General features: G+C 41.5%; 1 protein-coding gene across 3 annotated transcripts; it reads left to right on the top strand.

Moving 5' to 3' along the window:
- The first annotated feature begins 663 nt into the window (after positions 1-663).
- On the top strand, positions 664-13,372 carry LOC126596591 (uncharacterized). Of its 3 annotated transcripts, none has more exons than XM_050263224.1 (5): positions 664-851; positions 1,439-1,883; positions 2,267-2,422; positions 2,655-3,021; positions 13,207-13,372. In XM_050263224.1, exons 2-4 carry the CDS (start codon positions 1,464-1,466, stop codon positions 3,003-3,005), a joined length of 927 nt encoding a protein of 308 aa, XP_050119181.1. In that variant the 5' UTR covers positions 664-851; positions 1,439-1,463; the 3' UTR covers positions 3,006-3,021; positions 13,207-13,372. The 3 variants fall into 3 exon arrangements, with proteins under 3 accessions (XP_050119181.1, XP_050119180.1, XP_050119179.1); XM_050263223.1 differs by lacking the exon at positions 13,207-13,372 and adding an exon at positions 11,543-11,715; XM_050263222.1 differs by lacking the exon at positions 13,207-13,372 and having other exon boundaries at positions 2,655-3,106.
- Positions 13,373-14,768: the final 1,396 nt, after the last annotated feature.

The raw sequence follows: 14,768 nt of genomic DNA on the forward strand, positions 1-14,768 counted from the left end.
TCATCGGAGTCGAGGGAGTGACAGATGGTGGTGGAGAGGTGGGAGTGAGACTAATTTTGAAAACCTGGACTCAGGATGACTAGGGTAGAAACTAACAGTTCAGATTGGATGATAGGTTATCATTCAATTTCGATTGTTCATTATAATTAGAAACAGGTCGGTTCGAGGCCTCATTTTTCTAGGGTTTAGGACTCGGCCCTCCCCGCCCCACCCTGTTTATTTTCTAAAACATTTGGAACTGGCCCGTACTTGCTCCGAACCTAGATTACCTGCCTCGACCTGCGGTTCCTCTACTCATTTGCCCACCTGTATGTGGCACTACGTGATTGGTTGAAAATCTTATCGAAATCTTGGCTAAATGATTGTAAACTGATAGTGACACGTGGCGCGTCGGAATTGGTTGAAAATGTTATCGGAAATCTATCCATAAAATGCTACTTTCAGATAATGACACGTAGAGTGACAAAATTGGTTAAAAAAATTATTCGAAATTAAAACTAATTTTTTTATTATTTCATAAAAAAAAATTAGTAATATTTTAATACAAATTGGCTAGATTTTGTACCAGAGCATTTTTTAGGGATAGAGATTGGCCACTTACTGTCCACTAAAGTCAATTATTATTTATTTGAGTGGATTAAATGACCTGATGTCAAGTATTTTTAGAGATGGTTGCTCGAGAACAAACCGTCCAATACGAAAAGAAATTTGAAGCGGTTAACAGGTAGCTCCGACCCGACCTGGAGTTTGAACACAAGCTTAAACACCTTTTCCCTTCAACCCTTCCATTCCAGCTTACTCTCGCTCTGTTCAGTTGTTCTTCTTCATAACCGAAAACCGCTGCACTCCGGGTACTCTCTCTATCTATCTATCTGTCTATCTATCTATCTATCTATCTATCTATCTGTCTGTCTGTGTGCCAGAATTGTCTGTTGTTGTATACGTTGTGCGTTCTGGTCCGCTATTGACTTATCGAGGGTTCATGTCAATATTCTCACAGAGATATATTTTGTGTGTGCGTATTACCTTAGTTTGTGTGCGAATTAATATTTTCACAGAAGGAAGCAGTCTCATATACTTATAAACTATTACTTAATTTATTTTTTGTTTTTCTCCACTCATCTGTTTGTTCATAATTTCATTGATCCTTGAGCGTAAGTTGTTAAGCATCATTCTTTCATGCTCTAATGCCGTTTTTCGTTTTTTAACATTTTCTATTAATTAAGTGTCAGTCAGAGCAGATGAGAGTATTTCAGTTTTAGTCAAATGAGTATAGGTATTGGTGAATACTGAAAACTGCTTCTTGATTGGTAGAATTTTTTTTTTTTTTGTTTTTTTGTAAATTCACTACTTGGGTATGAAAATTCGGATGTTGATGCGTAAAAAATAGTTGATTCGAAGCTGTTGGACTTTGTCTGAATTTGGTTTTGATTTACAGGGCTTGCCAGAATTCCTCCGCAAAAATGAAGAAAATGATAGCACTTGGGTTTGAGGGTTCAGCCAACAAGATTGGTGTTGGGGTTGTCACTTTAGACGGCACAATTTTATCAAACCCACGCCACACATACATTACTCCTCCCGGTCAAGGCTTCCTTCCCCGTGAAACTGCACAACACCATTTCCAACACATTCTCCCACTGGTTAAATCGGCCTTGGAAACTGCTCAAGTAACGCCGAAGGAAATTGATTGCATCTGTCACACCAAGGGTCCTGGCATGGGAGCACCGCTACAAGTTGCTGCAATTGTTGTCAGGGTTCTTTCGCAATTGTGGAAGAAGCCCATTGTTGCAGTTAATCATTGTATTGCACATATTGAGATGGGAAGGGTTGTGACCGGTGCAGATGATCCTGTTGTCTTATATGTTAGTGGTGGGAACACACAGGTATATGATGCATTTGAAATCAATAAACCCATCATGGTTGAATGGTAGATTATCTTTGGTAATGTATATATAATTTGACAGTGTCTGCAGAAGTTTTTAAATGCTTGTGGAGATAGTTGCTCAAATTTGGGGCGATCAGTTGTTATGGTCAACTTCTCTTGCCTTGCATGTATATTATCCTATTGGATTGTTCATCTGGCCTTAGAGTGCACTGAATAGCATAAAAAATCAATATGCAAAAACTCTCAAAATCGAATTACCATCGTCACTAGTGTGATCCATATTACTATTATTATGCTGACTTTATTCATGCTCAGTTCTTGAATTGAATTCCGTTTTGGAAGTGCTTTCATCATGACTTGTGTGATCCCTGCCCCTTGTAGCTTGCAAAGAAAGGAGAACAGTTTATAGATCTTCCTTATGTTGTCAAAGGAATGGATGTATCTTTTAGTGGAATTTTGAGCTATATTGAGGCTACCGCTGTGGAGAAGCTCAAGAATAATGAGTGCACATCTGCAGACCTATGCTACTCACTTCAGGTAAAATTGGAATCAATGCTATTTTGAAGTGAAAATATATTTTGTCTATGGATCTTATGAAGAAAAAAAGAGCGATACATTTTTATTTTAATAGCTCTGCAAGCAAAAGACAAATAATAACGACATCAACAACCTTCCGATTAATTATTTGTTCTTTATCTTAATTTCATATGAGTTTAATTTTGAGATCTGCAGGTTAACTTATTTTATTTTTCTTTTTAATTCTCTTCAGGAAAATGTGTTCGCAATGCTTGTGGAGATAACAGAACGTGCAATGGCACATTGTGACAAGAAAGATGTCCTTATTGTTGGTGGTGTTGGTTGCAATGAACGGTTGCAAGAGATGATGAGAACCATGTGCTCTGAGCGGGGTGGAAGGTTGTTTGCAACTGATGATAGGTATTGTATTGATAACGGGGCCATGATTGCTTATACTGGTCTTCTTGCTTTTGCCAATGGCACATCAACACCGCTGGACGAGTCGACTTTTACCCAACGGTTTCGTACCAATGATGTTGAAGCAGTCTGGAGAATAAAAGAGGAATCAGAAAAAGTAAATGGATTCATGGATGAGAGTACCTGAATATTATAATTCTTAGGTATGGTGCTTCTGGTACTTGAATGGCTAACATAAATGTTGTATTCCTAGTCTGAATAATGATTAGAATTATTATAATTTTTCTAGGAATGGTGAATTTGTTTCGATAACTCCGCCTGTGTAAGTTTATCTTACATTGCCGGTCTCAAGCCCGGATAAAGGAGGAGGGGGAGGGCGTCAGGTAGTCGACAGCCGGCACTCCACAGTTACGTCGAATCCTTATGACAATGAATCCAGAACGAAATCGCGCTAAAGCTAGGACGTCACCCGTAAGTGGCGCGTTGTGTGGCCCGAGCACAATGATAAGTGAGCAAAGGTCGCTGTATCTCCGTCGGCACCCGGATGCAGTGTTAAATGAGCAAGGGGGCCATAGAAACTTCTTTTCGAACGACTCCACTCAAAGTTGTTTGGGAGCATATGCTCCTATCAACTTTACACAGGACACACAAAAGAAGTACTTTGATCCTATTAGACGGGGGATGGTGAAGAAGCTAGGACAGAAGGGTAGAGTTCAAGAGAGTAGAATGCGTTTAGGAACGTGGAATATAGGAACCTTAACGGGAAAATCTATGGAAGTAGTGGAAGTTATGGTGAGGAGAAGGATAAATATTATGTGCCTACAAGAAACTAAGTGGGTTGGTCTTAAGGCAAAGAATCTAGAAAACTCAGGGTTTAAGCTTTGGTATTCGGGCACAAATAGAACGAGAAATGGTGTTGGCATCATTGTGGACAAAACCTTGACATAAGATGTTGTAGATGTCAAGAGGGTAGGAGATAGAATCATGGCAATCAAGATTGTAATAGGACAAGAACTCATCAATGTGATTAGTGCGTACGCACCTCAAGTAGGGTTGGATACGAGTTCGAAGGAGAAATTTTGGGAAGACCTTGGAGACTTGGTGCAAGGAATTGCTCAGACGGAGAAGTTATTTATAGGAGGAGATTTAAATGGACACGTGGGCAGGGAGATAGGCAACTATGGAGGTTTTCATGGTGGCCATGGTTTTGGGGAGAGAAACGAGGATGGGGAAGCTATCTTGGATTTTGCAATGGCATATGATCTCTTCTTAGCCAACACATTCTTTAAGAAGAGAGAAGAACATGTGATCACTTACAAGAGTGGGTTGTCAAAAACACAAATAGATTTTCTTCTAATGAGGAAAGGGGATCATATAACTTGTAAGGATTGCAAAGTTATACCGGGGGAGCTTGGCTAATCAACATTGCTTGTTGGTGATGGATGTACATATCAAAAGAGTGAGAAAAAAGAACAAGACTTGGAAGTGCCCAATGACTAGATGGTGGAATCTAAAAGGAGAAAAACAAGTCATTTTCAAAGAGCAAGTAATCACCCAGTGTGTGTGGGATAGAGAGCGGGAAGCTAGCCAAAGGTGGGATTCCATGGCTAGCTGTATCCGAAAAGTAGCAAAAGAGGTATTAGGAGAGTCCAAGGGCTTTGCTCCACACCAAAAGGAATCTTGGTGGTGGAATGAGGAGGTACAAACAAAGGTGAAGGCTAAGAAGGAATGTTGTAAAGCCTTGTACAAGGATAGGACCGATGAAAATGGTGAAAGGTATACAAGAGCGAAGCAAGAGGCGAAGAAAGCTGTGAGAGAAGCTAAGTTAGCGGCTTATGACGATATGTATAAGCGACTAGATACCAAAGAAGGAGAGTTGGATATCTATAAACTAGCTAGAGCAAGGGAAAAGAAGACAAGGGACTTAAACCAAGTGAGGTGCATCAAGGATGAGGATGGAAAGGTTCTTGCTACAGAGAACGCGGTCAAAGACAGATGGAGAGGTTATTTTCATAATCTTTTCAATGAAGGACATGAAAGGAGTACTTCTTTAGGGGAGTTGAGTAACTCAGAAGAGTGTAGAAACTACTCCTTTTATCATCGAATCAGGAAGGAAGAAGTGGTTGTAGCTTTGAAGAAGATGAAGCATAGAAAAGTAGTGGGCCCAGACGATATACCGATTGAAGTGTGGAAAGCCTTGGGAGAGACAGGTATAGCATGGCTCACTGACCTTTTCAATAGGATTTTGAAAACGAAGAAGATGCCAAACGAGTGGCGAAAGAGCACTTTGGTGCCTATTTACAAGGATAAGGGCGACGTACAAAATTGCATGAACTATAGGGGTATTAAGCTAATGAGTCATACAATGAAGCTCTGGGAGAGAGTCATTGAGCATAGATTGAGGCAAGAGACACGGGTTTCGGACAACCAATTCGGGTTCATGCCAGGGCGCTCAACCATGGAGGCAATCTATCTCTTACGAAGATTGATGGAAAGATATAGAGATGGGAAAAAGGATTTACACATGGTCTTTATAGATTTGGAAAAAGCGTATGATAGGGTCCCAAGAGACATTCTTTGGAGGATTTTAGAGAAGAAAGGAGTACGAGTAGCATATATCCAAGCTATAAAGGATATGTATGAAGGAGCAAAGACTGCCGTAAGAACTCATGAAGGACAAACCGAAAGCTTCCCCATAACTGTAGGATTACATCAAGGTTCATCCTTAAGTCCTTACCTTTTTGCGTTGGTAATGGATGAGTTAACATGACATATTCAAGATGATATTCCTTGGTGTATGCTTTTCGCAGATGATATAGTGTTGATAGATGAAACTCAGGAAGGGGTAAATGCGAAGCTTAACCTTTGGAGAGAAGTGTTGGAATCTAAAGGTCTTCGCCTAAGCCGATCAAAGACAGAATATATGGAGTGCAAGTTCAGTGCAAATAGAGGCCAAAATGAGTTAGGGGTGAGGATCGGAGATCAGGAAATACCAAAGAGCGACTGTTTTCACTACCTAGGATCTATCTTGCAAAAGAACGAAGAATTAGATGGAGATCTCAATCATAGAATACAAGCTAGATGGATGAAGTGGAAGAGTGCATCCGGCGTGTTGTGTGATCGTCGTATGCCACTGAAGCTTAAGGAAAAATTTTATAGGACGGCAATAAGGTCGGCGATGTGTATGGCACAAAATGTTGGGCGGTGAAGCATCAACACGTACACAAAATGGGTGTAGCGGAGATGAGGATGCTTCGTTGGATGTGTGGGCACACGAGAAACGATAAGATTAGGAATGAGGATATTCGAGGTAAAGTAGGAGTAGCCAAAATTGAAGGAAAGCTGAGAGAAAATCAGTTACGGTGGTTTGGACATGTGCAAAGAAGGCCTACTGACGCTCCGGTTAGAAGATGCGACTACGGGACAGAGGTTCAGGGTCGAAGGGGTAGAGGAAGATCTAGGAAAACTTTGGAAGAGACTCTAAGAAAAGACTTAGAGTACTTGGATTTAACGGAGGACATGACACAAGATCGAGCACAATGGCGTTCTAAGATTCATATAGCCGACCCCACTCAGTGACTTGGATTTTTCAAGTCTCCAATCGAGAAGTTTTCCCCACTCGGGAAATTAAGGGAACACTACCTCAACCTACATGCTCCACTCACAAAGCTTCAACAAAAGAAAAATTCAAAGAACTTAGTGAAGAAGGCTTTGGTGTATTTAACACAATACGTTGAAATGAAACAAAGCTTATTTATTGATATCTCCAATAAGTTACAAATATGTACATATACATGAGTCAAAATAAACAAACAAGAGGGAGCCTTCACAAAGGTTGCTTAGGAGAAGTCTCAGCAGTCGGTAGAGCCCTAGAAAGAGAAGGCACTGGAGGGGGATCATTCGGAGCCTCACTACTGGACAGCACCCTAGAAGGAAGAGGCATCGGAGGTTGATCATTTGGAGCTTCATTACGCGGTACAACCCCAGAAGACGAAGGCAATAAATGCCTTTGGAACAAACCCACAAACCTCTGATGATCATGTAAAATCTGACCATCAGATTCCTTCATCTGGTCAAGCTTCCTCTTCATGTTTGTAGCATAGTCATGTGCGAGCCGGTGCAACTGTTTATTCTCATGCTTGAGCCTTCTAATCTCCTGTTTGAGACTCATCATTTCAGCCGCCAATGATTCAACTTGGCGGGTTCGAGCAAACGGGCGTTGGGCCATATTAGACACAGAACCTGCACACTGAACACTGAGAGCTAGAGAATCCTTAACAGCCAACTCATCAGACCGTTTGGAAAGTAGTATGTTATCTTTGGGAGTGAGAAGATTCCTGGCCACCACCGCAGCGGTCATATCATTCTTCATCACGGAATCCCAACAGTAAGTGGACCAGTAGGGGATAAGAAGGATGGGCGCCATATGTTGTCTGGAGAAGGCGTGACTGCCTCTTCAACAAGGTTCAAGTCAAAACGACGGTCGGAGGGGCCAGACATTTTCAAAGGTGTTGAAGAGAGAAGAGGTTGGACAAATTAAGATCTTAGAAATGCAAGAAGGGAGCTTCTACTGGTGGAGATTCAAGTGTGCTTTGGAACTTAATACCAGCCTCTATAAAAATCTGCACTCGATGGAGCTTCAGGAATCGAAGAGGCGCCTGCTCAGAAATGGAAAAGGCGTTTGCTTTCTCAAAAGCTGGGCTGCTTAGAGACCACGAGGGTCGATCTCAGGAATCGAAGAGGCGTTTGCTTTCTCAAAAGCTGGGCTGCTCAAAGACCACGAAGGTCGATCGCAGAAATTGAAGAGGCGCTTGCTTTCTCAAAAGCTGGGCTGCTCAGAGACCACGAAGGCCGATCTCAGAAATCGAAGAGGCACCTACTTTTTCAGCCTTGTCAGCACCTGTCACATGCACACTCAACTTTGCGGAAATTACGGGCATTCTGTCAAAGATTTCTGGTGAAGTAGAAAGCACGTGAATGTTATTGTTCAATTATCCACTTTTCACACGTAACATCAGCTCATGGGTACCACAGATAACTTTGCCAAAAATCTCTGACAAAGTTTAGACACGTGAAGCTTGCAGCTCCCATTACATCGCTATGACCAGGAAGAGTAAAAGAATAGCAAAGAAACAGCACTAACAAAGTTTAGACACATAAATTTTGAAGGTCTAGCTACCATATTATTACCCATAAAGGTAAAGGAACAGGACCACTGCTGGATAATTGGAAAGTCCCTGTGTGTCAACCTATGTGCTCCGTGGCAAGGTAGACTAGCAAACAGGCCTAACCTTTACTCACATTCGAGAAAACACTTCCAACAAGATTACTTGCTTCAAGATCGAAGAGGCATCGTCCTCTGAATCTCGAGAGCCAGACTCCCAACATGATTACTTTCTCAAAAAGCGACGAGACACCGCTCTCCGAATCTCGAGAGCCAGACTCCTAGCATGATTGCTTTCTCAAAAATCGAAGAGGCACCATTCTCCGAATCTCGAGAGGGACAGGATTGCTTGTTCGAAAACCAAAGAGGCATCGCTTTCTCAACTTCGAGAGCCCCTTAGATAAAGCTTGTCTGTAATCCTCACACCGCTTTCTCAACTTCGAGAGCCAGATCTCCTTGGATAAAGCTTGTCTGTAATCTTCACACGTAACATCAGCTTTCCAGATACCACAGACCATTTTTTCAAAGTGCTCTGACAGAGTTAAAACACGTGAAGCTGACAGCTCCTACTACCGTGCTATGACCAAGCAGGGTAAAGGAATAACATTACTCCTTGTTGTTAGGGAGACTCCTATATATGTCGACCTCCATCCTCAACGGACAGGCAGACCTGAAAAAATGCTCAACCATTCCTCATATCTGATAGGGCATTCCCAACGAAGCCTCTCGAAATACTCAGCTTTCTTCCCCCCGAGAATACCTCTGCAAACAAGCTACACCAGAGCAAGAATATCTCATATCATCAGGGTTAAAAGCAAGAGTATCCCATATCATGCTTTTTCCCTGTCTTTTCCTTTGGCCTTGTTCTTACCTGCAAGACAAGGAGAAAGAGAGCAATCAGTCACCACTTGGAATCAAGCTTCCAGTCCGGAACTGACTGCCTAGAATTACTTACCTGACATTGCTCTCGAGTACTCATCTTCAACATCTTATGCTTCCCGAGAAGATACCACATCTGCCTGAGGAACAAATAGGGCAAGTGAGAAGGATACAAGGAAGCATGTGGAGACAAGCGCAACAGAACACGTGCCGATACATCCACTACTTTGTCAACAGCAAAAGTATCCCATATCAGCAGGGTCGAACGTACTCTAGATTTGATGGACTTGTTTTGACCCTCAAATTCTTCAGTCGGCCTTATACTCTGGCGGAAACCAGAAAACCCTCCAGCCCAGTTCAAGATTAAGCCTGTGGAAAGTTACTTCTTCAAAAGCAAAAGTATCTCACATCACCTTTTCTCCTTTTCTTCTTTTTATCCTTCATGCTGCCTGCAAGATAAGGAGAAGGATAACAATCAGCCGGAACTCGAAATCAAACTTCTGATCTGGGACTGATTGCTTGGAGCCCTGATTGCTTACCTTGTCTGTCATCTCTTTCAGCAGATCCCCTAGCTCGGCAACTTGGGGGACTCCTACTACATGGTTTGTATCGCGCTTGACTAAGCCTGAAACTACAAGTAAGGGTTAAGTGAAATTGATACATTACCTTGTGCATCTCCACTAGTTAAAGATACCACCCCTGGAGGGAGGAAGAGTACTTCCAAAGAAGATGCCACATCTACCTATGAGACAGATAAGGCAAGTGAAGACGATATCACACTTCGGTACTTAAAAGTTTCGTGATTACGATATCATTCTCCCACAATATTTCCTAATGTCATTTGTATTAAATCATTCACTTGTACTCACTAAAAGAGAGCTTGAACCTATGTACTGTGTAAACCCTTCACAATTAATGAGAACTCCTTTACTCCGTGGATGTAGCCAATCTGGAACCACGTACATCTTGTGTTTGCTTCCTGTCTCCATCCATTTACATACTTATCCACACTAATGACCGGAGCAATCTAGCAAAGATCACAAACTTAATATTTAAGATGATATTCTTTGGTGTATGCTTTTTGCAAACGATATAGTGTTAATAGATGAAACGCAGGAAGGGGTAAACGCGAAGCTTAACCTTTGGAGAGAAGTGTTGGAATCTAAAGGTCTTCGCCTAAGCTGATCAAAGACAGAGTATATGGAGTGCAAGTTCAGTGCAAACGGAGGCCAAAATGAGTTAGGGTGAGGATCGGAGATCAGGAAATACCAAAGAGCGACCGTTTTCGCTACCTAGGATCTATCTTGCAAAAGAACGGAGAATTTGATGGAGATCTCACCCATAGAATACAAGCTGGATGGATAAAGTGGAAGAGTGCATTCGGCGTGTTGTGTGACCGTCGTAGGCCACTGAAGCTCATGGGAAAATTTTATAGGACGGCAATAAGGCCGGCGATGCTGTATGGCACAGAATGTTGGGTGGTGAAGCATCAACACGTAGGTGTAGTGGAGATGAGGATGCTTTGTTGGATGTGTGGGCACACGAGAAAGGATAAGATTAGGAATGAAGATATCCGAGGTAAAGTAGGAGTAGCCGAAATTGAAGGAAAATTGAGAGAAACTCGGTTACGGTGGTTTGGACATGTGCAAAGAAGGCCTACTGACGCTCCGGTTCGAAGATGTAACTACGGGACAGAGGTTCAGAGCCGAAGGGGTAGAGGAAGACCTAGGAAAACTTTGGAAGAGACCCTAAGAAAAGACTTAGAGTACTTGGATCTAACGGAGGACATGATACAAAACCGAGCGCAATGGCGTTCTAGGATTCATATAGCCGACCCCACTTAGTGGGAAAAGGCTTTGTTGTTGTTGTTGGTGAATTTGTTTCGATGCTCTAGCATATCAAGCAATTCGTATTCAAGCAAGATGCATTTACACCATTTTTATTGTTCATCAAGTTATCCATCCATCTAGACAATTTTTTATTTTCAGGTCTGATTTCCTTTTATTTCTAGTTGTAATCTTCAAAAGATCAGTTGGCTGAACTCACTTCGTATATAGATATATGTTGCTTTGGTTTAAGCCTAGCCTAATAAACAGAACCTAACTGCTTTTAATACGAAGTTTGATGCTAGAGCAGCAGGGCACAAACAAAACATTTACATAAACACACTCTCATACACACATCATTGTACTGTTCATCAAAACTTTTCAAGCAATTACATGTGATTGTTTTGGTTTGTTCTGTCTATCAATGTCTTGTTTCTTTTGTTCTGGGAAAAAAACACCGCATTACTTTTGTTGATGCACAAAATCAGTGAGGACTTTGGTACAACAAAAAGTGTTAAGTTTGTGACCTTCGCTAGATTGCTCCGGTCACTAGTGTGGATAAGTATGTAAATGGATAGAGACAGGGAAGCAAACACAAGATGTACGTGATTCACCCAGATTGGCTACGTCTACGGAGTAGAAGAGTTCTCATTAATTGTGAAGGGTTTACACAAGTATATAGGTTCAAGCTCTCCTTTAGTGAGTACTAGTGAATGATTTAGTACAAATGATATTAGGAAATATTGTGGGAGAATGAACTCCTTTTATAAAAGAGAGTTTCTAGCTTTGTTTTGACATTGACACGTGTCGTGTTGTAATTGGCTTCTAATGTTAACACGTGTCGCACTATGACAGGCTTCTGATGTCGACACGTGTCGCGCTGTGATTGGCCTCCTGGTTGGAGGGAAACTCTTCTGAGTCCTTGACGGTATAACGTTGATCGGTGCTCAATAATTTTAGAAATGGTCAAGTATGGTACAAACAACTTTATTCATAAAAAGGAAGAAATATTAAACAACCTTTGTATTGGTCTGAGGTGTGTTGGCACTCGCCTTTTGTTTTTTTCGGTTGAGCAAAATAAATGGTTGAGTAAATTACATAAACTACCTCAATTATTGGGTCATTAACAGTTTCATACCTCGTCTTTAAAAAGTTTCAATGTCATACCTTATCTTCGAATTTGTTGCAATGTCATACTTTCGGTCAGTTGTCTGTCAATTCTTTTGTTAAATGCTGCCATGACATGAGGCCGTGTAACATCCCACATCGGCCGGGGGAGTGATCCTTAAATGTATATTCTCATCCTTACCTAGCACGAGGCATTTTGGAAGCTCACTGGCTTCGGGTTTCGTCGAAACTCCGAAGTTAAGCGAGAAGGTGGCCAGTGCACTCCCATAATGGGTGACCCACTAGGAAGTTGCTCGTGAGTTCCCAGAAACAAAACCGTGAAGGTGTGGTGGGGGCCCAAAGCGGACAATATCGTGCTACAGTGGTGGAGTAGGTCAGGGAAGTGGTCTGCCCCGGGTCGGGATGTGACAGGCGGGGCCCACTTTTTATTAAAAAAATTAATTAAATATTAACTAAATATTAAAATTAAAATTAAAAAAATAAAATAAAACCAACCAACCAAATCAAACCCAGATCCCTACCACCCCAAACCCCATCTTCCCCTACCCGTCATCCCCCCCCCCCCCAAAAAAAAATAAATATTAACTAAATATTAAAAAAAAAAAAAACCAACCAAACCAAACCTAGATCCCACATAGCACCCCCAACCCCATCTTCCTCCGTACGTCATCACCCCCCCCAACTGTCAGTCTTCCCCCCCTAAAAAAAAAAAACAAAAAAAAACTTTCCTTCCTTCCGTTGTTCCATCGTCCCCCTCCCCCCTCTAAAAACAAAAACTTTCCTTCTTCCAAACCGAGAACCCCACCATCCCTCACCCCCACCTCCCCCGCAACCCCTCCCTTAAAAAAAAAATCAGAAACAAATCTGAACCCAAATTGTTCAAATCGTCACACCCCACCCAACCCTTCCTTCCTTGGACCACCTCATCCTTCTTGTCGAAGTCGGACCACCTCAACGGGTTATTTTTTTATTTTTTTAGTTTTGAATGGGAGGAGAGGGAGGTGGTTGGGAGGCTCAGGAGGGAGACAGGGAGGGGTAGCAGGGGAGGTGGGGTTCTAGGTTTGGAAGGAAGGTTTTGGGGGGGGGGGGGGAGGAGGAAGACGGATGGGAAAGGGGATGGGGTTTCCCGGGGGTTATTTTATTTTTAATTTTAATATTTAATTAATATTTTTTAATAAAAAGTGGGCCCCGCCTCATGAAGGTATGACGTTGCAACAAATTCGAAGATAAGGTATGACATTGAAACTTTTTAAAGACAAGGTATGAAACTGTTAATGACCCAGTATTTGAGGTAGTTTTATGTAATTTACCCTAAATGGTTTGAGTAGAAGATGATATTTATATCAGAGGATATTTACTTTGGTTTCCATGTTTTGTTTTGCAATTGATAGGTTCATAAAAAATCTGTATGGATCAACCCCAACTTGATCTCCAATTGCCTCTGTAAATTCATGTATCGTCTTTGATTGAATTTATCAGGTAAAGCTCAGGCATTTCTGTAAAAATATATTCGGCTGAAATTCTTATGATCAACAAAGATACAAAAGGCCTTTTATACAGACTCATTCTCTTGGAAGAGAATTAACCTAGCCTACAATCTAGCTATACAAAAAAGGAAGATTTTGTACAAATCAATTACAGACTTTGTTTCCTATTCTAAACCAAGATATCAGGCATCTTGATATCATTGACTTTTCAACACTCCCCCTCAAGTTGGAGAGTGTACGTCGAGAACTCTCAACTTGCGTATGATGGATGAGAAAGCCTAATTTCCTAACACATTTGCAAGCTGGTTTGAAGAGGGAATGTATCTTGTGACAACTGAACCATCTTGTATCTTGTCTCGAATAAAGTGACAATCAATCTCTATATGTCTAGTTTGTTCATGAAAAACTGGATTAGTAGCTATATGGAGTGTCGTTTTGTTGTCATAATGTAGCAAGACCGGTTTTGGGTGAAGCAAACCTAAATCCCTCAGAAGATATCGAAGCCATGACAGTTCACAACAAGTTCCAGTCATGGCTCTATATTCGACCTCTGCTGATGATAAAGAAATGGTCTTTTGTCTCTTTGACCTCCAAGAGATCAACGAAGAGCCAAAAAAAACGCAATAACCTGTAGTTGACCTTCGTGTCGTAAGACATCCCGCCCAATCTGAATCACAATATGCACTTAAGTTCAAGTTGTTTTAAGAAGAGAAAAACAAACCTTGTCCAGGCGTACTCTTCAAGTATTTTAGAATTCGGAGGGCTGCTTCCATGTGCAGTTGTCGTGGTTCATGCATGAATCGACTTAACACATGCACGGGATAAGTGATGTCCAGCCTTGTAATAGTTAAATAGATCAATCGACCAACCAACCTTCTATACTTTGCCGGATCTTTAAGCAACTCACCAGTGTTAGAAAGTTTAACATTCTGCTCCATAGGAAACTCCACTGGGCAAGCTCCCAAAAGACCACTATCTTTCAAAATTTCTAAAGCGTATTTTCGCTGAGAAATAAAGATCCCTTTCTTTGACTGTGAAACCTCTATTCCAAGAAAGTACTTCAAGTTACCAAGATCCTTGATTTTGAAGTGACCATGAAGAAACTTTTTAAGAGCATTAATTCCTTCAGGATCATTGCCGGTGATCAAGATATCGTCAACATAGATCAGGAGGGCTGTAAAGGATTGCCCTTGTTGCCTCGTAAATAAAGAATAATATGCCTTTGATTGAATATAACAAGCGGTTTTAATTGCTTCTGAAAACTTTGCAAACCATTGTCGGGAAGCTCGCTTCAAGCCATAGAGGGATTTATTAAGGCGACACACGATATTCTCCTCCTGTCGCCGAAGACCAGGAGGAAGGGTCATATATTTCTTCATGAAGATCACCATGAAGAAAAACGTTGTGGACATCAAGTTGGTGGAAAGACCAGTCGCAGGTAGCAGTGAGGGCTAATAAACAACGAA

Source organism: Malus sylvestris, chromosome 13 (assembly GCF_916048215.2).
Source record: "Malus sylvestris chromosome 13, drMalSylv7.2, whole genome shotgun sequence".
Taxonomy (NCBI): Eukaryota; Viridiplantae; Streptophyta; class Magnoliopsida; order Rosales; family Rosaceae; genus Malus; species Malus sylvestris.